This window comes from Eulemur rufifrons, chromosome 20 (genome assembly GCF_041146395.1).
Source record: "Eulemur rufifrons isolate Redbay chromosome 20, OSU_ERuf_1, whole genome shotgun sequence".
Taxonomy (NCBI): domain Eukaryota; kingdom Metazoa; phylum Chordata; class Mammalia; order Primates; family Lemuridae; genus Eulemur; species Eulemur rufifrons.
In genome coordinates, this window is record NC_091002.1 from 38432404 (window position 1) to 38458401 (window position 25998).

The 25998-nt window shown below is 41.2% G+C and overlaps 1 protein-coding gene across 3 annotated transcripts in view; it reads left to right on the forward strand.

The window, feature by feature from the left end:
* PCSK2 (proprotein convertase subtilisin/kexin type 2) overlaps positions 1–25998 on the forward strand; it is a 191608-nt gene that overhangs the window by 22562 nt on the left and 143048 nt on the right. For 2 of the 3 annotated variants that reach the window (XM_069495994.1, XM_069495993.1), the window contains one exon: positions 2386–2490. The exons of the other annotated variant lie outside the window; for it this stretch is intronic. In XM_069495994.1, the coding sequence (XP_069352095.1) occupies positions 2386–2490 (105 nt within the window). The remainder of the gene's footprint in view (positions 1–2385; positions 2491–25998) is intronic. 3 annotated transcript variants of the gene reach the window in all.

Here is a 25998-nt window from a genome sequence, read left to right on the forward strand (position 1 = left end):
ACCAAAGTGAACATGTAAAGCCTTCTTGGATATTTCCTGGTTATGTGCACAGCTCCGCATACGTGTGTGGCCTTCCAAGTCTCTAGGAATATATTAGAGTTTTATAAGGCCTTCTGCAGATATCTTGTTCTCCAGATCTTTTTTTAAAGTTTTATGTCCAGCCTCTTGTTTGCCCCAGTTGGTATTGCTGCCACAGGAAGCTGCAATGTTGAATAATTGCCACAGATTGTTTTTGACACACTCCCAGGGGATAGGGCTTTTCCTACTGTGCAAACTCTGGGTCAGATCAAAGAAGAAAAAGAAAATAACAACAAACCCTATGAATGGGACATTTTCAAGTAGCTTCCAGGAAATTATTTGAGAATGGGGCTTTTCAAATAGCTCCAAACCTAATCTGCACTCTCGGGGTCTGTTTGGCTTTTGGTTTTCACAGCTACTATGATTGCAAGGTCGTTGTGGTTCAAAGACGCTGAAGAGTAGATGGTAACGGGTCAATTTAAAGCACCACAAAGCTTGCTGTTATTACTGAGAATCAATGTTTTTCTTAAATAAATGCCCCTCAGGTTGCTGCAAGCCTTTTTTTAATTTCCGGAGTTTTATAAAAGTTGTTTTGTCCATTTTTTTCCATGTTCTAGTTGTTTTATGTAATCATAGATTTTTGAAGATTCTTACCCTGTCATCATTCCTGAAGTTCCCCTCAACGCACAGCATTATCTTCTAATATAAGAAAAAATTGGAAACATCTTAATATGCATCAGTAATGTAAAGGCTAAATGAATCCTGTGTATTCCATGTGTAGAATACTATACAGCTGTTACAAAGAAGGAGGTAGAAAATGAAAGTTTGTAATAACATATGAGTGATAAGTGAAGAACCATTTTGCATAACAATATGTACTGGGCTTAGGAGCATGCACGGGCACGTTGTGTGTGCGTGTGTGTGTGTGTGTGTGTGTGTGTAAGCAAAGAGGAAGACCTAAAACCAGCTCATTTTACTATTAAGAAAATAACAGTTTTCTTGGGTGTGAGGTAGGCCTAAAGCAAAAAAAGATAACCTAACTCCAATACTGCCAAAAAGGAAAATGTGAAGAATTTTTACTTTGTTATTCATGTTTTTTTCTGTTCTCCAGATTTACTATATATTTTCTTTATATTAAAAATAAGATAATAAGAATAACCATTATTTAAGAAATATCTGAGCCACACTCAGGCTCTACTTGATCTAAAAATCTCAAAGTGACCCCAGCTGTGTTGGAAAACCTTACTTTCAAATCATCCACATCACCTTTTCTTTCCTTTCAAATACTGCGTGACAACACACACACACAAAATTTCAATCACAAATACTTTGAGTGGTGAAATTCATTTTGGTTTCAGGACCTCTCTGAGAATCTGATGAAAGCCGTGTGTCCTCTTCCCCAAAAGGTACATATGTGCACTATTTTGTCTATAATTTTCAAGGATTTATTTAAATTCACTAACCAGGTTAAGAATCGCAAATGACATATTTTCGTTGATATGAAGATGTGGAAAAATGAAAGAGATTTGGGAACTTTGGGGCCCTATATTCTCTATAAACAGAAAAAGCGGTCCAGAGGGGAAATAACTTGCCCAAAGTCACACTGTCAGATGGCAACAGAAACAAGACACATCCAGGTCTCCTGACTCCTAGGTCAAGGTTCTTCCCCTCCACATTACCTTGGACCACAAACCAATGACAGTCCTCTTGTGGTTCTCCAAGATTCTTGCAGGCCCTGTGCCAAAGATGGGCTCTCACTGTGGTGGCTGCTCTGATAGGCTGTGACAGCCATACCTGATTCCAGGATCCTGGGGATGGGAAAAGAGAGGGAAACCTGGCCTGTTGTCCAGTAGGCACTTTCTGCATGTGGATGGTCATACTGTGCTCAGCCTGATAAGAGGCACTGAGGCCTCACAGAGAAAGCCCAAGACACAAGGCAGATAATCCCTGTGGAGACAAGACTAGGTCACAACGTGATTGTGGAGTGACCCGATGACACATGGAGTGGAAACACTGGTCCAAAGAGAGGAGAAGGGAGAGTTTGCTGTGAGCATGGATGTAAAGACAAGTCTCCATAGAAAAGGAGAAGGAATCAAAGGATGGACAGAAACTAAAGAAATGGGGGAAAGGACAGAAGGTATCTGGGGAGGGGGAGGAGAAGGCACGGCGTCAGCAAGGGCAAGGAGAAGGGAAAGGAGCACAGTGACGGGGAAACAGAGGGCCGAGTCTGGCAGGAGGCTTGCCAGTGGTTCTCTCACATGCCTCCCCGCCCCAGGAAGCCCCTGCGTGCAGCCCCAGCCTTGGTGTCCCTGTCCCTGGGCCAAGCCCAGACGCTAACCATGCCTGTGTCTGTTTGACTCTCTGCAGCTCCCGTTCGCGGAAGGCCTGTACCACTTTTACCACAATGGCCTTGCAAAGGCCAAAAGAAGACGCAGCCTACACCACAGGCAGCAGCTGGGGCGAGACCCCAGGGTGAGTTTTCACTCCCAACCTCTGCTGCCACTGCTGACCCCATGATGAGTGTGGGGGGGGGGGTTGGATAGGCAGGGGGATTTGAAGTAGAGGCACTTCCTGTATCATGAGAAGCCAAATGGATGCTTTGCAGAGTGGCACCAGGGACGCTGCTTCTCTGTCTGTGATAAATGACCCTAGGCCCCTTTGTAGGCCTGGGGGAAGCAAACAGGGATATCACCTTTCCCTGGCTATCTTCTGGTACGTTATTGCACGAGGACTTGGGGTTGCCTGGAAACGTGTTTTGGCCTGTGATGGATGGGAAGACACCAAGCGGTTTAATGAGTCGTTTTATGGAAAGTTTCTACTAGCGAATCCACATGCGCTGAGGAGGCTGCCATGCCCCATATTGTGAATGGGAAAATGAGTGGGCCAGTAAGTGATCAGCTCCCAGCAGGCAGCGGACACTCAGTGTCTATGCATGAGTGCAGCCACGAGACCGTCTCGACCTTCCTTCTCATCCTGTATTTCCTAGCACTGCCCTAATTTACCCTCCTGCCCCAACTGTCTTCTTGATGCTTGCAACCTGCATTTTGTTATATCCATTCTTTACCTTACTCTTGGACTCCAGGTCCTATTCACTTTTCCCCAACCAAATGTATCATCTTAGCCACAAAAGAGTCTTCCTCCAGTGTTTGCACTCCCTGCTTTTCAGAATAGAAATGCTGGTGATCATATCTTCCACCATCCCCATAAACACACATCCAGTTGGATAGATTCTGACTTCTTTCAGGCATCTCACTAAGAGGGAGAGTGAGTAACAGCCCATGCAAGTTGCTCTCTGTACGTTGAAGGCCGTGCAACCTCTACCCAGGACTCTTGGGGACAGGGTGGTGAAAAATGGGTCAGTTGTTTGAGTTAGGGATTTGTGCAAGAGACTTCTTTTGAGCTGATGGAATCTGGAAATTCATTGTTGCAGGGCTTTTCATGTGAACACTTCCCTAGGTTTAATTTGGGCTTTAATTAGGAAAGTAGATGAAACAACTGACCGGCCACCAGCAATTTTTCTTTAACTCCTCAACCCAGGGGTTCCCACGTTCCCAGGAGTGGACTTGCTGCTCTGAGAAGCCGCTTTATCTTTGCTTTTGCAGTAATAGCCAAGCCACCTGTGCTGCCAGCCAATGTCAGCGTCCTTAAAGGGTCTTTTGTGGAAGCTGGCACCACTACCTAAGGGAGAAGCCCTCTTTTCTGTGTGATAACAGCTTGGGCCCTGGCCGCACCAATTCATTGCCTGGGAATACTGTTGGGTAGCATGTGGACAGGGATCTTGTCTGTCTCACCTGTGAATCCAAGGTGGGAACCAGTAGATAAAGACCACTCTAGTGCACTGTAACACTGGTTTTTCCTACACTTCAACCCCACTCCATGTTCTTGCTTTCTATGGCCAATTGTTTTCCTTTTATTTACATATTTTCTTAAAAGTCCCATTGGTTTCTTTTCTTCCATAATTAAAGGCATTGCCTCAAGATTACTCAGAAAGAAACATAAAATAAACTTCAGGGAGCCAGGCTCAGTGGCTCATGCCTGTAATCCCAGCACTTTGGGAGGCTGAGGCATGAGGATTGCTTGAGGCTGAGTTGAAGACCAGCCTGGGCAACACAGTGAGACCTCTATCTCTGAAAAATAAATAAATAAGTAAATATATAAAATGATTTTTAAAAACATAAAAAAATAAAATAAACTGGGAGGATGGGGCAAAAGGAAAGAGATGTTTAAAAGGCTTGGCTGAGAAAGAGAACTGAGGGACTCAAAAGCCACTAATTGGGTCAGAGAGCCTAATTGGGAGTGGGCTAAGATTTTCTCGTGCTAGCACCTCTTGAAATGATCTCTGATGTGCTGATTCTTAAAGTGTAAAGTGACATTTCCAAAAGAGAAGAAAATGAGACAGGTTAGGTTGTTACCCCCTCTCCCGCCCAGAAAAAAATGATCAGGCACTGGTGATTTTAAATCATTTGTCTTCCTCCTTGAAATATTATGTATTATCACTAAAAGGGGTGTCCCTTCCCCCTTCACTACCCATAATAAGGGCCCTGGTAGCCAATTGCCTCTGCCTGGTGGAGGTGACCATGTGCCCTACCCATGAAGGCCAACAGAAAATAGCAGGGAAACTAAAGGAGACAGTGTCTTGTGTACCTTTTCTCTGCCTTGTCAAGGTTAAATGTCAGGGATCTTTGTCAACAATAAACTCGTTCCAGGAAAAGAAAAAATCTTATAATTCTTTGCAAAAAAAAGAAAACTGCTAACGATGACTTCCTCAATCCAAAATATTCGATTAAGGCCTGAGTCTTTTCTGCATGATGTTCTTGTGGTGGTCTAATTCTGGCATCTGCTGGATAGCAAAATATAGTGGCAACTATTCTTAAACAAAAATCATTGACGATTAGACAGTGCAAAAGTAGCAATATAAGGATTCTGCCTGTGGGTTTACAGATATTAAACAAAAGGGCAAATATGTCTAGTGTTGGAATACTACAATTTTGGGGTTCCCAAGCACATTCAACCAGGTTGCAAAAAGAAAAGTAAATAAAAGTATAGGAAAAGGGAAGGAAAAAATAGCTAGAAGAATTGCTGATCCATGCTTTTCTCTCACATAGATGCTGTAAGTTATGCTTTACAGAGTTAAGACTTAAGAATAAGTTGTTCCATCATTCTCTGAAACATACGGTCTCTTCGACTTTACCCATGCCGGCAGCCCCGGCTGCCTTCTCCTTCCTGTGTCTAGACTACTTCCCTGCCTCTTTCACTCATTGTCCACAGACTTACAAAGGGGAATGGAAAGCCCAGTGCAGGATGCTCTGAGCTGATACAGGATCTCAGCAATGGACCTACCTGAGTAGCTTTCTGACCAAAGAAACCACCAGGATTTGCTATCTACCCAAGAAATAAAAAAGTAAAAGAGAACCAAGATAGCTTCTTGTTGTGTTCTGGCTTCAGAACAGAAATTTTTATGATGTTTGTCTCTCATTTAGTAGCTAATTTTTATGTTTAAAGGAAAACAGGAGAAAAAAGTCTAGAAAGGGATCATAAAGTGCTACGTTCAATATATTCGTCTTTGTTCATGCAGGGAAATAACTAAGAGAACAGATTCTATTGTAGGCTGTTTTGAAGGTGTTTTCTTCTCTTTCCAATTCTCTCTACTAAAAGGTTAGCAGGCAGCTGAGTGTCATCATTTAGATGTTAAAAAGCAAAAATTGTGTCTTGTTTATTTCTGTAATATCTTTGCATGGTGCATTTCTGAATACATAGTATAGGCTCAGTAAATGACTATTGAATGAATGAATGATTAATAACTTGTCTTCAGGGCTTCAATTCATGAAATCGTATTGTTTTCCTTATCTTATATTTTTATCCCTATCCTAAAATGTGCATCCATTGGGAAACAGAAGTACTATATAGTCTTCTCTGTAGTTTCTCCTTTAGATACATTCTTAATTGTGGGTAACAGAAACCAATTACCTACTATTCCATTACTTCCAATTTTTATCACTAAGAATCCAGGAACAAGTTTTTAATTTTTAAAGTCCAATATACTATGTTCCTGGTCACATTCTCAATCATGGTACAATCACCAAAGCAAGGATCATGTGTCTAGAAAGTTTTGATAGCTAAAATAATTTGAAGATATAATAAATAAACCCAATGTTGAGATACAATAATAAAACGAAAAATGCCTTCTCCATAGCAGGCTTAAAAACAAATATTCTCTGCTCAAAACCTCTGTGAGATGTGTTAAACTTTAGCTAGGGCAGCATCAACAAACCTTGACACCAAACCTGACTGTGGTCCATGGTCAGCATATCAAAACCTCATAAATTCTACAAGTACTTGAAAAGCTCCTGGAAAATAGATTTATTTAAGATATTTGTTTCAACGTGCTGGCCAACCACACATGCACATCTGAAAAAGAGAATTGAAATGAAATCTTTTTAAAAACATAAGGACTCACATCATTCTATGAACAACACACACTAGTTATCTGGCAGCCAAATAATTTAATCAAAACACACCTAATGGGTGCGGCGCGCACCGTCTGGGGGATGGGCACACTTGAAGCTCTGACTCAGATGGGGCAAAGGCAACATATGTAATCTGAACATGTGTGCCCCCATAATATGCTGAAATAAAAAGAAAATTAAACAAATAAAATAAAATAAATAAATAACCTGAGTTTCACTTGTTGAAAGACATTATTTGATTTGAGCATTACAAACATGTATTTCCTTTTCTAAGCAATTTTACTAGCCTATACAGTTATTCTTCAAAATCATTTTTCAACCTGTTCTAATTTTACAAGTCAGAAACTCCTATCAGTCCAATAAAAATTTTCTTTGGTTCCCCCATCTCAAAGAATGCATGGTGTTTCCTTTGTGTTCTATATTTGGGAGCTGTATCTTTCTGGCTTCTTTCTCATCCAAATGCATCCACATTTCCAATAACCATGGAAGGCAGCTGCATAATCCAGGAGTGATCTATTCTTTTTTTCTTCAAAGATCTATTTTTGAATATGTTTGTGGAGTTTTCAAGCTACTTCAATAACCCACAAAAGTTAGTGTCACTGGATAATACAGTCACTTCAAAAATCTCCCAGAACAATACCACCAGAGCAAAAGAGAATTTTCCTACTCTTTAAAAGTTAACTGGATATGGTTGGTGTGATTTGTATTTATTGTGGCCAAACTGTCCTTTCTTTTGATTTATATTCATTAACTGTTTGATATTTAGATTAAAAGTTAGGGAAGAGAAGGAAAAGCACCATTACCTTATGGAAAGTCTACGTTCAGATTGAAAACATCATGGAGAAAAACATCCTCCTCTTTTGTCTTGACCAAACCTTCCTCCAGTGGGTAACTGATAGAATTTGGGGTGCCCTCAAAGTCTCAGCCTGGGTAGGGGGTTAGTTAAAAAGAAATTAGATAGTTTTAGTACCTTTTTAAAAGGATTTTATACCCAAAGAATAGGCTGGTTTTTAGCCATATACTTGTTATCTCTAAAATGTTAAGGTTTGAGATTTTGAGATGCTGCTCTAAGAAATGTATAGGAATTCTCCAATTTATCTTCAAATACCTCCTTGAAGGAAAAGAAAAATGCAGATTTGATTATATTTTACTTATTAAGAAACATAGACTTGGTAAGTTTATTATTAATATTACAAAGTAATCATAGTATTTTGTATTTTTGTAGAACCTTTATTCTTGAGGGCATTTGTGGCTACTATTTCTTCATATTCTCATTTCTTTGTGGCATAAGTTGGACCGGGGTGGTTTGTGACTTGTCAGAAGTCTCATGGTTTGTAAGGTGTCTTAACCACTACACAGTGCGGCTGTCACTACTTCGTATTTCGTAAATTAATTTTCCCTGCTCCTCTGCACAAAGAGAAAGATAGAGCAGGAAGAGTCCTAAAGAAACACTGATTCAGTCCTTTGCCTTGAAGCTTTAAAATACAATTTTACCATTGAGATGAAATAGACCCAGAGACGGTCAGTGACTTCCCTGGGGCCACACAGCCAGAATTGATGGGGAAAAAATAAAACTCATGACTCCTCTCAGTGTGAAGTCTGATTTAAGTGAGTCTGAAAAGCTAAGTGAGGATTGATATTGCTAATGAACTTGTGGGTCTTTAAAAAAATTATTCTCGCTAATTAATAATTGGGTTCTCTAAATTAAAATAATATAATAAAAAGAAGTGGAGTAACATTGCAAGTTTAGGTAACTGTGAATTCAATGAGCTCAGTTATAAACAGAGAAAAGGAGAGGGAGATTCAAAGGTGGGCGCTTCGGCTCAGCATCCTGCTCGTTCGCTTATGCCCCGAAGAGCTCGTGTGCTGGAGACGCTCACAGTGGCACCTTTCTGGGTGAGAGACTATAACATTTAAAGAAAACACTTCTGGTACAAAATATTTCCTAAACACAAGTTGACTCCTTCATGTACTGTAGGAACAAGGGGACAAGACCAGATTCCATTGCGAAAGGGAAATTCCACATTTCTGATGCCCTGAGATGCAATATCGGTTTCTAACTTCCCAAAGGAATTTTCAAAGTTAATTTAAACCACGCACAATTTCCACTTTATGCACTTTAGAATTCAAGCCCTAAGGTGTGATTCCTCTATGAAAAAGTAAACGAAGGTGGAGTCTTCGCTTGGATTTCCTGGAAACAGACTCTGAGATGGGGAGTGGCGAGCAGGTTTCTCAGGGAGTGCAGATGGCAGCACAGGGCAAAGCCCTGCAATGTGCTTGCGACAGAGTCCCCCCGTCAATCCCACAGGAGACCTGGAGGCAGGGATGGCCCTTCAGAGTTACCCCAATGTGAGGCAGAGGGAACAGGCATTTGTGTCCCCATGTTGACCAGTTTTTGGCAGGAGGCATTCCCTGGAAGGGAGCAAGGGAGCACAGCCTTAGGCAAGTCACCTCTTGCTACCAAAGGCAATTCTCAGTGACAAACACATTCTGGACCACGGCTAGCAGCTGGAGGAAAGGTGTGATGGCTCCAAAAAGGAAATCTGGGATGGGATTGGGGGAGGACCACAGTTTTTACTACAACTGGCACGCCCATTTTGCTCAAATAGTCTTCGAAGAAGGAGGCAAAGTCACATTTGATTCAGGAGGCATTTTCTGGAAGTCGGCTCTCTGTGTGGATCAGCTCCACGTGCACCTGAGAGCCCAGGTGAGCCAAACACTAAAGGAGCTTGCAGGCGGGAAGTATGCTCTGATCCACTCTACCTGATCCACTCTACCTCGTGACCCCCGTTGTCTCCCACTCAGACCTCATTACTTCCCATTTCCAGGCTTGGTGACACAGGTCAAAAAGGCCCCTTCAATGCCCTTAGGAAGAGCTCAGGCTGATGGTGGCACTTCTGGAGATGTAAAAAAAAAGTTCCAGTTTACTCCCAGGCCCATGAATGGGCATTCTCTCTTGAAGTCCAGGGATACAATGAGGCTTAACACATAGGACAGTGGTTCTCAGCAGGGGGTGGCTTTGCTCCTAGGGATCATTTGACAATGTGTAGATTGTCACAATTGGCAGGTGCCCCTGGCATCTAGTGGGTCACAGCCTAGGATGCTGCTAAATATCCTGAAGGCACAAGGCATCCTCCACAACAAAGAATTATCTGGCACAAAATGTCAATAGCACTGAGCTTGAAGAACTCAGGTGTAGGGGAGCAGCCCAGGGGTCAGACAGCCGTGGTGTGATTCCTGCTCTGCCCCGGGCCAGCTTTGTGACCTTAGGCAGGTTAGCACCTAAACTTTGAGGACTCAGTTCCCTCATCTACAAAATGGGATGATAGTAGGAATTAGCTTGTAGGGTCAAAGGGAAGATCGAATGCCGTGAGACAGGTGAAGCATTTGTCACTGTGCTTTACTTTTCTATTACTGCATAACAAATTGCAACAAATGTAGCAGCTTAAAAGAAGTGCTTTCTGACTTAGCCTCCCATCTGGCAACCAAATCCATTTTCTAGACACCACGTCGAAGGTCAGCAGGTGTAAACTGTACGTGGGTGGTGCATTTTGAGAGTGACTTGGAGCATTAGAAGAAGGAGAAATGTGATGGAGGGGAGAAAGAAGCAGGAGAAAGGTGTCTTCATGCATGTCCCAACCTGTGGGAAAGGTTCATCTGCCCGAATCTGCTGCTTTTAGTATGCCACAGGGAAGACTTTCAGCATCTCCTCTGGGCATTGCAGATGCGCCTGGCTTCCCGCCTCAAAGAGCTGCTGCTAGTGCTATAATTAACTATTTGTGGGGAACAGAGGAGAATTATTTACTACAGCTTCAGAAGGGAACAGGGAAAGCTGCCCATGAGTAAGCCAGATTTTTTTCCTTAGATGCACATTTCTGAATGATGGCTTCTGTTCACGCTTCTTACTAAAGGAGAAACAGGAATACTCTGGAAGGCACGTTTCCAGCAAGCCCAGAGATCTCCAGGGAGTTTTAACTTTCTTTGGGAGAATTCTAACAAGTCCTACTATAGAGGAGAGGAAAGGGGTGGTTTTGTATTATCCTTATAACTCACAAGATGAAGACTCAAATAGTGGACTGGCAAACTTTTAGAACTTCCTGGGAAAATGTTAGATGATTGTAGGGCAAATTTCTCCTGACCTGCCTCACCTGATTCCTTTCCAAACCTTCCCCAAGATGCAAAAGGAATATAACTAAAATGCCTCTATTATATCTTCTATAAATGAACATTTTGTGTATGTTTATTAAACTCACATTGTAACTCCCTTAGGTACTCGATTGCTGGCAAACCATTTAGTCATTCAGCAAGTATTTACTGAGCCCAAACTATGGGCACTATTCTGGGTGCTGAGATACAACAGTGAACAAAACAAAATCCTCCTACCACGAAGTTTGTATACTAATGAGGATGAGGAGAGAAGCAAAAAACCAAGGACCAGCAGTTACATGGCTGGCGGTGAGTGAGTAGGATGAGTGGAGTGGAGTGTGGGAAGAGGGAGAGCCGTAGGAGGGGTATTTCTATTTCTGCTTCATAAAAAGCATCCAGGGTTGGCTACTCTGGTAAGGTGGCATTTAAATATAGACCTGAAGGAGGTAAGAAAGGAATCCATGTGAGCATCTGGAGAAAGGGCATTCCAGGCAGAGGAAGCAGCGAAGGAAAAGGCCTGGAGTCCAGGGTACGCTAGGGATGTCCTAGGAACAGCAAGAACACCAGTAAGGCTGCAAAGGAGGGAGCCACGGGGCTGGGGAAAAGAGATGAGGTCAGAGAGGAACAAGGAACAAGACCATGGATGATATTACAGGTCAGTGTAACAAGTTTGGATTGACTCTGGGGCCGAGCACGGTGGCTCACGCCTGTAATCCTAGCACTATGGGAGGCTGAGGCAGGAGGACTGCTTGAGCTCAGGAGTTCGAGACCAACCTACATAAGACAGACACCCCATCTCTACTAAAAATAGAAAAATTAGCTGGGCATGGTGGTACACTCCTGTAGCCCCAGCTACTCAGGAGTCTGAGGCAGGATCACTTGAGCCCAGGAGTTTGAGGTTGCAGTGAGCTATGATGACACCACTGAACTCTACCCAGGGTAACAGAGTGAGATTCTGTTTCAAAAAAAAACAAAAAAAGAAGTTTAGATTGACTCTGAATGCAATGGGATTTCTCTGCCTCTGGGCTGGACAAATAATAGACTATGGGGTGGAAGTGATGGGGAACAATTGGAAACCAGGGAGATCAGTGCAAGGCAATTGCAATATTCCAGAAGGGAAAGGCCAGTGGCGTGGGCCAGTGTAGCCAAGTGGTAGAGTCAGAGAGGAACAAGTCAGATTTGGGTTTATATTGCAAAGGTAGAGTCTTCAAATTTGTTGATGCATTTGCTGATGGATTAGATGAGGAACGAGAGAGAGAGAGAGAGAGAGACAGACAGACAGACAGGGAGAGAGAGAGAATCAGAGTTGGAGATATAAATTGGGAGTCATTCACATACTGTTATTCGATGCCAGAAGACTAATTGAGATTCCCTAAGAAAGGAGTGTAGGTAAAGAAGAGAAATTGTGTGGGACTGAGCCCTAGGGCACTCTAAGATTTAGAAGTCAGGAAGATAACCAGGGACCAGCACAGGAGATAGAGAAGGAGTAACTAATGTAGGAAGAGGATCAGAGGTCCAGAGAAAACCAATCTAGTCAATGTGTTCTACTCATCCATATTTTACCAGAGTAATTTGGCCATCCTTATCATTATTTCTTATGAGAAAGATTAACGTTTCTTCACTTTTCCTCCCTCTAATCTGTTTCTCAGACCCTCTCTCAAAGGGTATCAAAATTCACAGTGCATACATGAACTTACAAAATTAAAATGGTGGCATGAATTTTGTTTCAATTGGACATTGCTTTGTGCTAGGCAGTGTGTTTTAAAGCGAGGCGTCAAATTTTGACTCAGAATGATGAGCATGGTAAGCTCCTAAAACCTCAAGCCAAACTAGGCACTATCTCACAGCCAAGACCTCGTCCTGCAAGCTGCCGGGTGAGGTTACCAGGAAACAGCTCCTGTTTGACGTGGCAAGAGGAGAACCTGAGTCGGGCACCTCTTTTTAATTTTAAGGAACTATATAATAAAGCCATGAGAAAGATCAAGTCTGTCTGTAATCCAAAAGGAAAGACCTTAACCTCCAATTAAAGAAAATAAAAATGCAAGTCATATTGATTTAATCCTGACCACATTTTCATGGATTTCAGAAAGATAGAGCTCTTAAAATAATTTCCTGTTAAGATTCAAAAATCTATCTAGAATGTAACTTCTCACTCCTCAAATTACTGCTCCAAAATAAATTTTATTCAATACTTAGCTTACAGAGACTACAAATGTGCCTTAGTGTGACTTAGAATAGGTATGTTAGGTATCTTAGAATAGGTATGTCTAGCTACTGAATATTTTTCAGATAATGCTTTGTGAGGCAAAGGTAGGTTTGAAGTTCAAGATTCCTCAGAAAGGTTTAAAAAAAAAAAACACTCTTCAGAACTCTTTTTGGGTATTTTTAAATTGGTTTTGCCAATTTCCCTTTATGATTCCCATTGACATGTTTGTAATCACATCTCCATCTATAAATGGGCTTCATGCTCTTAAATCCAAATCAAGGAAATTTTGAAAATGAGTGCAATTGAATTCCTGCCATTTCCAGTAATTTCAAAGCCTTGTGGGTTCAGGAGAGGATAAGAGTGAAGCCAGGTCTAGAAATGAGTAAACAGCAGTTAGACAAGGAGATTCATGTCTGAATAACAACCCAATTGCTGGAGTTTATCTAATTGGTTTGCCATTATCTGTACTGAAAATGTTGTGTTTTCCATCTTCTCTATGGCAAGCGTGTCCCATTTAGCAATAAAGAACTTATTGCCTGAGAGAAAAACAGGTAAGACAAAACAATTTTCCATTTTCCATTCCCCCTGAAAAGGGAGAGCAGCCCCCCCCAACTGAAGAATATCTTAATGGATGTTAGCTTGTCAGGACACCTCAGAGAATCAACATGAGAAAGCACCCCTCGGAGAACAGAAGAATAGCAAAGCAATTAAAACCTATTGTGCAGAAAAAGTCTCAATAATTGTCTATCAGGGAAGAAAGGAACATGATTGAGAGAGTCCAATTGGAGGTCATTCTTGAGTTCAAGTGCTTTCTCTGACACCAATCAACTGTGTTTTCCTTGAACAAAGCATTTCATCTTCTAGTCTTTCATTCCCTTATCTACACAGTGACGAGTGTGGACCAGCTGATCTCTAAAATGCCCCCTGGGGTCTTAATAGTTGAGATTCCAGGGACAAGCCTGAAGCTTCTCCAACTGGTTAACGTCCAAGCCAGGACTAAAACCCAGATATTCCCACTAGTTTGTGATCCTTCCTTTACAAATCTTTATTTTTAACTGAGAAGTGGAGTTTTTCTTTAAACCAATACTCCAGAGTGTTTGGAAGAGCTACCATTTATATGTTAGCATCTTCCTCTTTTAGAAGAGAATTTCAAATTTTATCTTGTTCAAAGCAGTTCAGCAGAGCCCTAAAATCCTATTTCTTATTGCAAGGGAGATGTAGGATGATGAAGTAGAGGTTATAATAGCATCTCTATCACGTTTTACAAATTGGGATTTGGTGTAAGATGTTACCCGGAATTGTGGGTGTGGAGGAGTAGGGAGTCCTTCAAATAAAAAATAAAATTTGAAAACCATTGATTTCTAAATACGTCCCATTCTCCAACCCAGTCAATCAATGTGTCCAACAGGAATAACAAGCTGAGGGCCCAGAGAGGCCACGCAAATAAGTTACAAATTGAGGTGGGCCAGGTGTAAGTAAAGCAGAAACTCAAGAAAGAGAATAAATGATAAAATTGTCTTCTTCCTCTATGTGGGGAACGTAACAGGGAGTGCTGGAGGCTATGAAGAACCAGAGAGTATCCACAGTGTCAAAAGGAGAGAGCAGATTCTCTTTCTGGGCTGATTGTTACCTCCAACAATGGAAGCCCATGGTTAGTTGTCAGATCTACAATTTTTCAAGTAAAACAGCAGACACCAACCTTTGTACAGACGCTTTGATCTTTTTAAAAAAATATTAGTCACTGAGTCAAAATTCCTTAACACACTCTCTAAAGAAAATATGTCAAAAGAACAAATTTGCCCATGGGCCATCATTTTGTAATCCCTGCTCCACCAACTCCCAGGACAGGATGACCCAGCACCTGGCACAACTAGTCCTTGACTTTACTATTTGCCAAGGCAGCCTACGTAAAAGTTCTTCCCTAAGGTAACACCAAAGCTACATCCTTGCAGCCTTGGTCCACAATCCAGGTTCTACTTCATGGGGCCAAATTATTCCATCTTCCACATGAGAACACTTCAAACTATCTGAAAATAGTTATCATTCTCCCTGGACCTTCTTAAAGTACATATTCCTGGTTCTTTCAGGTATTGTGAGTTGAATTTGGTGCTCATTTCCCATGCCTTCCTGATCATACCTATCAGAACACGATTTGAGAACTAAATATACCATCCAGCTATACTCTGATAATGTCAGAGTAGTATTGGACTCTAGCTTCCCTTTATTCCTGTTATTTTAAAAGCTATTCTTCCATTAACGCATCCTAAGATCATTTTAACCTATTTTTAGAAGTCATAGATCTTATTATTGATTAATATTGACCCTATAATTAGCTAAAATTTCCAGGTCCTTCAAATATTCTGATAATCAACCCATCTTTGGAGGATGGGAGGATTAGTCCTAAAACAAGGGACTCGGATTTACTTTTTGAATTTTTCATTTTGTTAGAGTTCATTCTGACCTGCCAAGATTGTATCAGATCCTGATTCAGTTTCCTTCCCACCTTCCTGTCTTCCTGTCATCTATGATTTTAATCAGTATCAATATCTATCCTCAACCAGTTCTTTAAAAAAAGGTCGAATAGTACAGAAAAAATGATAAAGCTCAGAACCTTTTGTCCAGAATGATATAAATTCATTAATCTAGACTCTAAGGATTATCTCACTCTGACCCCATATTAAAAGGAAATTATAAAGCACCCAAAGTCTCAAAAACATCATTCAAGTTAAATGAAAAACAGTGTCTCACCGGGGAGGCTATTGGAAGACTGTGTTTATATGGCTTAACTGCACCACTCTGAATCTAGTTGATCTGTTTGTGTATATTGCTGTCTGAGAAGTCAGTTTAATTGCCATGGAGCCATCTAATTCAGTCATTCACCAGACCAGCCAGTTTTCAATCTGGTTCTTTGAGGCAATTTGAATTCAGTTGATAATTTGTCCACACACCTACAACTGGTTAATGTTTAATCCTGAAAAAATTTTAATCAGAGAATCAAAATCAGTGGGTAATTGCTAATCATGACAGCATAGGTTGGCACTCAAATGTGGACCAAATCAATTTTTTATAAAACTTTAAAAAGTGATTTATTTTAAATAAGTCAAGACATCTCAGACATAGACTAATTCGCAGCTAAAATATAACCTACCACTTGACTTCTATCAGCGCACTCAAAAAAATTATTCTAACACTTATTCATGTGACATGGGTAAGTCACTTAACCTTCACTAATTGTCTCCATTTTGTCATCTCTTACATTAAATAATAATGAAAGTCCAAATGTCTGGAAATAAATTGCCTTAATTTTTAATCCCTATCATAGAATCACACAATGGAAGTGCAAATGTCTGCAAATAAATGCCTGAGACTTGAAAGCTGGAGGTGTGACTTCATCTTTGAAAGTACACCTCAGTTTCATAAATATATTATCACTTTGCCAGAGCAGAAAAGGTGATGATGTCGTCTACTTCTTTTGCATCTTCTCCCGCTTAATTCTCTATTTGTCCTCCTTGCCTGCCCTCCTCCATGAAAAATATTGGTGTTAATTAAAACAGGGTTACTTAAACTGTATTATGTTGTAGTCCTTGAATTTTCTATCAGAATGTTATGAATAATAAAAATATTACTTAGGATAAACTAGATTATGTTGCAGTAACAAATTAACCCTTAAATTCCAATAGTTTAATATACAGATGTTTCCTTTTTGCCCATGTTACAAGTCCAACATGGGTGTGTAGAGGCTCTGATTAACATAATCTTTCAATAACTGATGCTGTTGAAGTTTCTGCCACCTTGAAATCCCACCATCCTAACGTATGGCTTACAGGGCACTGGAAGAGAAAGGGGAAGGGGAAGCACAATGAGCTCAACCCAAGCAAAGGTCTTAGCTTTTTGTTCAAAACAATAACAAAAATGTGAATAAAAGCATGTTCTATTCTTCTGGGTGATTCCTTGGGATTGAGACTTTCCTATAAGTTTAGCACACATGTTTATAATTATATTGGCAACAATTATTATTGTGAAGTTTCTGGCTATCGAGAAAGGATGGGGCATTGGTGCCAAACGGACACTTATATAGTCCTAAGATGGATGCAACAATATCTCTCATCACATGTGCTCTTCTGCAATGTGACCTGGCTCCTCCTCCATCAGTAGGGAGAGTCTGTTTCTCTACCCACTTGTAGGCTCTGTGACTTTCTAGCCAGTAGAATGTGGTGTGACTGATGCTGGGCCAATTCTGGGGGTAGCCACTCCCTCCGTGAGCTGGTAGCTTCCACTCCTTCCTCTTGGAAGCACCTGCTGTGTAGGAAGTGTGACTACCCTGGGAACACCATGTAGTGAGAAGGTCAAGCTAGATGGAGAGGTTGTTAGCTGTGGGGAGAGAGAGAGACCAAGGAGCACCAATACACCAGACCTGTAAGTGAAGAAGCCATCTTGGAAGTGGGTCCTTTAGCCCTAACCATTCCCACCCCTGCTACCTGGAGTTGTACCACCCACTCATGTCCCTTCTGAACTCCTGACCCAAAAATCTTGAGCCAAACACAATGGTTGTTTTAAGCCACTGATTTGTGGTGTAGTTTCTTATGCAGCAATAGATAACAAGAGGACAAACTGATTTCCCCACCGGTTAGGAAAAGGATGAGTGGTGGAGAACCGAGTCATACATGGAGTGTGTTAAAATGGGCAGATAGGCTGAGCCCTGAGACACTACACTCCGCAGTTCATAGCGTATTCACACTGGCTTTAAGTCAGTGTTATTTATTGTTTCTGTAGTATTGTTCAGAATTAACTTGTAAACTTGTTTTAGTTTTATATAATAGTTGTACTATAAGCATTAGAAGTTGTTACCAAATTTTATTGTGTGCATGTTTTAAATAATATAACAATATGGGGAAACCAATAGCAAATAATATTCCTTACAAATGAGTCCATTCTTTGTTCAAGTTTATTCAAGTTCAAGGATCAATGCATTTGAAAAAGATCTAAAAGAAATGGGATTTTCCAATGTGTTAGCTTGAAACAAAAGCAATGTGTCCCTTTCAGCACTATGACATTAGCAGGTACCATGTGAGGGCAATGTGTGTGACAGAAAGAGAGTCCTCACAGTTGTGAGTTCTAATCACAACTCTGTCATGTATTGTCCATGCAGTCTCCAGAAAACCACTTAGCATTTATGGTCTTCAGTGTCCCCCTCTGAGAAATGATGAGTGGCACCAGCCGTGCCTGTTTCATAGAGTTACTATGACAATCAAATATGATAGAAAACTGCTAAGTATTACTATTGTTCATAAAGATTCAAGGCAGCGTCTTAAGTTTTGTGCTGATAAATCTAAAAATAACCTGACCAAAAATGTGTAGGAACTGAGTTTAAAAGAAATTCAAATAAAATTATGTTTTAAAATTCAAACCAGTGCCTGAACCAATACAAATTACATTGGATTTGGATTTTCTTTGAAGTATGGAGAAACTTGCAGCCAGTTGGGATTTCTCACACTGCTTGGTCTGGGGGGGAAAAAGAGGGTGAATGCCCCTCTCTGAATTCCTACAACCTCTTCATCTCTCTGGAGCGTAGATCTGTGGCCAAGATTAGGAGCTTTGGATAAATTCTGATTTTAATCTCAGGTCCACCACTCCACTTCCCAATTACTTACGTAAATTGCATGAATTTACGTAAGTTATTTAACTTCTCATGACCTCATCTATAAAATGTGGGTAATAATATTATACCACCTATCTCAAGAGTTGATGTGAGCATTAAATGAGCTGATGCAAGGGTAAGTGTTCAAAAGATTGTAGCCATGATTGATAATATTTTGTTCCCTAGCATTTAATTACATAGTGACTGACATTGATTTCTGAAACTTACCTATGTGTTAGCGTCTTGGTTCACTGCTGTCCTTCAACAATTTTACATATGTCATCAAAAAATCATAGTTATGAGTAGGTGATTTTATTTGCATTGTAATTTTACCAAAATAATATACAGTTTTAAAAATCAAATGCAATGCTTATAATTAAAAACAACAGTCTTTCACCCTAGTTCTCCCAAATCCCAACTCTCAGTCCCTCAAAGGCATTGTCCAACCAATTTTCAGCTATTTTGTTGTGCTATTTAACTCCACATTTTAAAATAGTAAATGTATACAGAAATGTGCTGATTGGTTTCATTTCAGAAGTTGTCTATTGGCTTTCTTCTACAGAAGATAAGGATTTAACTTTCTCAATGCAATACATACACACACGCACTCACGTGTACTATGTTTACATTTCTTTCAGCATTTGAATATAGTTATATCACAGTATGGGGCTAAGTCAATATTCAGCAAATATATTATTATAAGCATTTAAGTGTTATTCATAGTCGAGCCACTTATACCAGGAACATATCCTTTCTCCAACAACTTTTTGTTTCCCCTGGAGTTGATGATGGCCTTATTTTTTTTTATTTTAATTTTTTTTTTTTTTTTTTTGCTCACTTTCCTATGTCCTTATGTCTAATTTTCCCCCTACACTATCTAATAGTTTCCTAAAATCTCTTCTCAGTAGGTTGAACACATCTGCTAAACTATCCATTGCTTTATTCAGTTCCATTCACCCTGGCATCATCATCCCTTGGCTTCACTATGTAGTGGCTGTTCTCGGGACCAACTCACACTTACCCAAGCACTTCCTTCACTGTCATCCCAGGAATTCCCTTTTGGCTGTGCAGTGATGGATCCGTCTTTCCCAGATCTCCTTCCATTCTCTGTCTCAGATTACTCCTTCATGCTGATATAGGATGTTCTTCATGGGAGGTGATTTTTTTTAGGATTTTTATTCTATGTTCAAATTAATTGAGAGTTTGGCTGCTTATTGACTATTAGGTTGGAAATCAACATCTCCTAGAACTTTGAAAGTCTTGCTCCATTATCTTTGCTTACAATGGTGCCCTTGAGAGATCTGAGATTATTCCGATTCCTGTTTCCTCATATTTATCTTTCTTTCCAGAATTTGCTTCTGCATTTTGTACTGGAATTCATTTCTTTATTTTGTTTTCTTTTGCTTCACTTTCATTTTTTTCCATAAAAGCTAGGTGTTTTATTATTGGCTTGACATTTGAATATTCACTGCAAAGCTTTAAAATGTTTAAATACTGAATGTCTCAGGGTGTCTGCGTGGTCCATCCATATGCAAATATCCTTGCTTCTCTGATAAGATCACTGATCCTACTCTTGAGGTGTTGATTCAAACTAATTTTAAACAAAAGGTTTTTATTAGTTATTTTTAATGACACAAGTAATGCATGAATGTATTTTTATGCTAAAAATCCAAGCAAATGTGGAAGATAAACAAAAAAACACCCTTGGCCTAAATCAAGCTCATCTCTTCCTTAGAAGAAAACACTATTACCAGTTTGATGTGTAGCTTTCAGACATTTTATTATACATGAACATGGATATATGTGCACATATGGAAATAGAGAGTTTTATGTGTTAAGAGCTTTTTAACCAAATTGGGATCATATTGTATATACTATTTTGCAAATTCCTCTTTTTCCATTTGTAGTATATCTTAGGGAACTTGACTAAGTACACATGAATTGAATTTTTTCTTATTAATAATTACATAGCATTCCAAAATGTAGGTATGCTGTTTGTTTAATTATTAACCTATTGAAAATTTAAGTTGTTTCAAACTTCTCACTACATGAACAGCATTGCTTGATTTTTTTGTGCACATGTATAATTGTTTCTTTAAGATAGCCACCAGAAATGGAATTGATGGGTCAAAGTTGTGTGTTGGTCCTGGACTGATAGTTATGCCTCATCCCAAAATGATACCACGTAGTAATCAGACATGGGCCCTTTGTGTTTCAGAAAGTGTGGCAAAGCCTTGCCCTCATCCTCAGAGTCACCCCAGAGGAAGTTCACTGGTGCCAGTACAAATTATGCCTTTGATCTCCAATGTTCCCAATATCAATGGTCACCTATATACTACAGCCCAGCAGACTAGAGGCTGTACCCAGTGCACCCTGACATAAAGCTTCATAGAGTAATGAGTTATAAAATTCAGAAAGGACCTATGCCTAAATACAGTAGGTCAAGAATAATAAGGAGGCACTTTTGTTCCAGAATTCTTTGGATAGAGAAACGTTTCAGTGTCTATTATATCTACATAACACAAATGGAAGATTCTCCATTAATCCCTCAAGTCAGAACGTGAAAATGAGGTACACCTAGTGCCAGGATGTTTACGATCAAAATGATACCTGAGTAATTAATTGGTATTCCCCATGTGACTTTAGGCTTTCTAGCTGTCCAAATAAGCGTCTCTGCAAGTAAAATGTGGCAAATGATAAACTCCCAAGTCAACAGTTTGGAGACCCAGTGCCTGCTACAAAAATCAATCGCTCTGCTTTGCTTTTCAGTAACTTCACTGAATTATTCCTTCCCATCCACTGCACTTTCACTTGCCTGGCAGGTCTCACAAGCAATAAGACTGTGCCTCATAACAAAATCAGATCTCCTGCTATCTCTGCCTTCTCCTTCTTTTCCCTGGAGACTTCCTTCCTCTCCCTTTTGAAAGTAAATGTTTTTATTTGAATGTGTAGTGACCCAGGTAAAGTTCACCATCAGATTTTCCATTTGGGGCCAAACCAGGCATGTGACACTTATCAGTTGATTTACCAGCCAATTGACTACCCATGTACTAGGCAGATTTGGGAGACAATCTCTTTGCCTTCCTAACTGTGCAATGGCCCCTTACCTAGTTTTAGCTCTCCTGGAACTCCTTTCTCATCTGGACATTTTCCCCTGACCCTAAGGAAGAATGCAATCGAAAGGAAAACCATGAACTGTGAAGTCAGTGCTCCTATCCCCTGGGGAACAAACCTTAGTGAAGTCTAGATCCCAAATTCAAGTGCTTTATACCACAGTTCTACCCCTGGCTAAGACATCTGTGTTTCCATGGCAATGCTGAGAATGTCTCAAGGACCTCTTGCCCAGCTATTGTACCAGTTCAGGATGGTTGGTCTGAGCATGCAAGTGACCATATATAAATGTTTCTTTTTATTCTAATTAATCTGCCACTTAACATGGCTGGCATGGCTTTTCCCTAGCCAGCCTTTTATCGTATACTCATCCATATGCTTGCTGCCCCCTGTTAGTTCCGTAAATCCCAGTGGATGCTGTATCTGTTAGCCAAGCTGTCGCAAGCAACAGCCAGCTGTGCAGCAAGCAAGGTGTTCTAGTACCTTTTCCTGTAGGAATGGAAACATTTCTGAACCCTCCGGATATTGCCCTACCACTCTTACCCAACTCTCACGCTCAGTGCTCCCACCTGTGGACAAAGGCCCTTTCTGGAAATTGCAGGGAGGCTGTTATCTCACCTGGCTATTCCTAGTATGACATCCCAATAAACCACTGACTATTGCCCTGAGATGCTGCCCTCTCCCTATATTGTTCTCCAACTCTGAGCTTCCTAGTGCTGTGCACACAATCCATACCAGCTCTCTCCTGCCCCGGAACATTCTCTATTAGTCTGACCCCACCTTTCAGAAATTTCTCATGGTGTATGCTTCACCGATGGGATCCTTTCTTGTTTTCCAATGCAGTTAAGGAGGTATATTTCTATATAAAAGGATTTATATTTATATACATGTAGATCATCACAAATGGCAGCCAGAGAGCTGCTTCCCACCTCTCTCTCTGTATACACACACACACACACATTCTGCATACCCTATTATAAGTTGGTATATATACATGTATATAATATATATATATTGGTATCTAAGGATTTGAAGGAAAGAGAGGAGGTGGGAGTGGCTTTCTCCCCACCATTTGTGCAGATTCCTCTGTAAATTTCAGTGGAAACATCCATTTCTTCCATTGGCTGTGCTTGTTTTTGACCCAGATATTTGCTTTAGCCCATGCACGGTTCTTTTCTAAGACAAGCTTACTCAAGGAAAGAAAGAGGGAAGGGTACTTATCTGTACCAAACACAGATAAGTTCATGCCAATGTAACACCTCCTCTTCATCTTATTTCTGTAGCTCAGGATAAAAAGAAAATCTCCAAAGGAGGCCTAAAGAACAGCTGCATTAATTAAAGGAAAGGGTTTTCTTTCTTTTTTTTTCCCTAAGAAGTGCCTAATAACTAATGGACAAGCGAAAGAGACTCATTAGTGGAAGTATTTCCTTTGAAAGGGCATCCATGCTGTGAAAAAAAAAAGTGTTATGCAAGGCTTTCTTTTTTTAATAAAGTGAGACCTTTTGTCTTTTTCCTTTTAATAACACAGGCTGGAGAGAATGAGTCTGAGGGAGTCTTACAGATAAGCTACCACGATTTGAAGATTATTCAGATTTCAGATTCCTTATTTTTCTCTGCTCTGGGGAAAGACTTTTCTTCATCGCTCATTGCCTTAACTGAAGAATGGTTAGGATTGGGGGTCTTGCAGAGATAGACCAACGTGTGATGTCTTAGACCCCATTAGCCCAGTTAACCGATGAACCATGTGCCAAGGGGGCCTTCTATAGGGCCTGCCCCCCCGCCCCAGCAACTGCACAGGGAACTGGCTCACTTCCCTCAAATGCTACACTCAATCAGAAAGGCAAAAGGATGGATGGATAGACAGATGACAGACGGATGATAGATAGAAATGCAGATACATAAATAGGTAGATAAGGAGATTACAGAATGAGCAAAAAAAAAAGCTAAACTCTGTAGAAAGACCTATAATGAAAAAAGCTATCCACAGATGGGGACACTCAGAGTGAGTTTGAATCCTTCAGGAAATTTCAAGGAGGCATGGAGTGATGTCTGAGATTTGCATTATAAATTGAGATCTCACTTGGAGCACACTTTGCCATACCCCATCATGATGGTCACACACAGAAACTGCCTGACTCCCCGGAGGAAACTGGTCAATTCAAAGAGCACATCCACAGCTGCGGCCAGTGGAAGGGACGCTGGGGCTGCCCTCCGCACGCTAAGTACCTACGTACTGGGGGCCGAGACATGTGAGTGATTGAAGGATTTCTTAGGCCACTTAATTTCTAACTATTTCCCTCTCAAGCCAGAGTATGACCACTGTATGATTTCAAGGTTGAGCATTTTTCGAAAGATGCTTAAGACTTCGGTTTCTTATACTGAAGAACTAAGTCACTAGCAATCTTGTCATGCTAAGGAGAAATGCAGGGGGCAACTCCATCTCAGGGGTCAACACTTCAAATTGCTTACCCCACCCAAGTCAAATTAGCAGCCTCACCTAGGCCAGAATCATCCAAAGTAGAAATTACTTACCTACTTCATTTCTACCCAAGCCTCCCTTTGTGGGTACAGACGAGGAAAACAAGCCTGCCAGAAGATTTCTGACTTTCCTCAGATTGTAGAGTTTATCGTTGCAGGAGACACAGCCGGAATCCATACCTCCCCTGTCTACTGTGTGGTTCCAGCCACGTTCTCCATTGACGTTTAGGTCTTTGACAGGCAGCCATGTAGCCCTGGCTCTCTTGGATGTGCTATTGTATCCACTGCACTCCCAGCATCACCGTCTCACCTGGTTTGGGAGTTTACAAAGCTCTTTCTTCCTCCCTAGCACTGTGCAAGATGGGCCAGAAAGGTATTGTTGTCCCCACACGGGAACATTGTTCCCACTAGATGGAGGGATGGAGGTTTATGGAGCAAATAGTCCAAGAGTGACTGTCACATCCAGGTCTTCAGCAGCACCAGGCTGGCCCCCATACACGTGGCCTCTGACTGCTTCTTCACTAATGGGGCTCACCTAGCCTCCTGGAGCCGGCCCCTGTGCTTGGCTGACTGTGAGTACAGCACACTGTTGGCAATGCCTTTCATCCGCTCCATGACAGTGTGTCTCCATTTCCCCTAAGCCCTATCCTAGCCACCACCACAGCCATCTGGCTCTACCTTCCAGGAGTTATCCACTGTGTTTTCCCTGTTGTTGGGAGGGCAGATGTGTACAACAAATTTAGATTTAAAAATCTCAATTGGCTTTATTGCAATTCTAGAATTGGGCAACACTTCGTTCCATAGGGTAGAATAAGTGTCCCAGTGAGCTGAGCTGAAGAGGTTGGTTTTACTGGCAGAGAAAGGCTAAAGCAGCAGTCCCCAACCTTTCTTAGGACCAAGGACCAGTTTCATAATTTTTTTCCATGGCCCGGGGCAGGGGTGTTGGGGGCAGGAAAGGCAGAGCTCAGGCAGTGATGTCAGTGATGAGGAGGGGACTAGCTGTAAATACTGATGAAGCTTCACTCACCCTCCACTGCTCACCTCCTGCTGTGCTGCCTCCACCCCACCCCACCCCAGTTCCTAAGTTTCATGGAAGACAATTTTCCAAATTTTTCCTTGGCCGTGGGGGGCAGGGGTGGGGAGTGGTGGCGCTCTGCAGCCTGGGGGTTGGGGACCACAGGGCTAAAGAAAGCAGAAGCAAAGAACAAAGAGTGTAGTATTAATAGTTACTTTTCTTTTTTTTTTTTTTTTTTTAAGGTACTTTTCAAAGTTACTTTATCTTGCAAGGCTAGGACAGGGAGACAGAACAATAGAAAAATAGTTAGCATCGTGTCTCAGGAGGCTGTTTCTTTTGTGCAGGGATTAGGGCAGAGGGAACTCTATTATTATGCCAATTGAAGACTAAAACTGCCCTGTTTGGGAAAGTGGCTGTCCTCTCTCTCTCTCCCCTGATTTCTCAGAAGGTCAGATGACAACTTAGTTTAGGTTTGGTGATGTGGGACTTTAGCATGGGTGACTCCATTTTGGTTTTCAGTCTAGTCTGCTGGGGCCCAGCACAGGAGCTTGGCCCAAAACGACGGACTAAGCTATAAGTTCTGTTTAACACTGTAAACCTCGCCGTAGCCCTGAGTTCATGAGGAGACTGTATTTTGAGCTCCTTCTGCAGACAACAGCAGACAGAGTGTCCCCACGAGAGCAGGAGCCTTCAGACCAAAGCTTTGAGGAAACGCCAAAACATACACAAGCCCTGCATCAGCTCTGGCCCTGGCTACCACAATCCATCATTACTGTTGAAGAACTAAGAGTGGAATTTTCCTTTCTCTAGATTTTTAAGACATAGTCAACTTCATTCAGGTTCCACCACATTGCAGACCCAGGTGTGGGTCTCTGTTACCAGCCTTGGAGGACATTTGAAAAAAATTCTCCCTACCAGA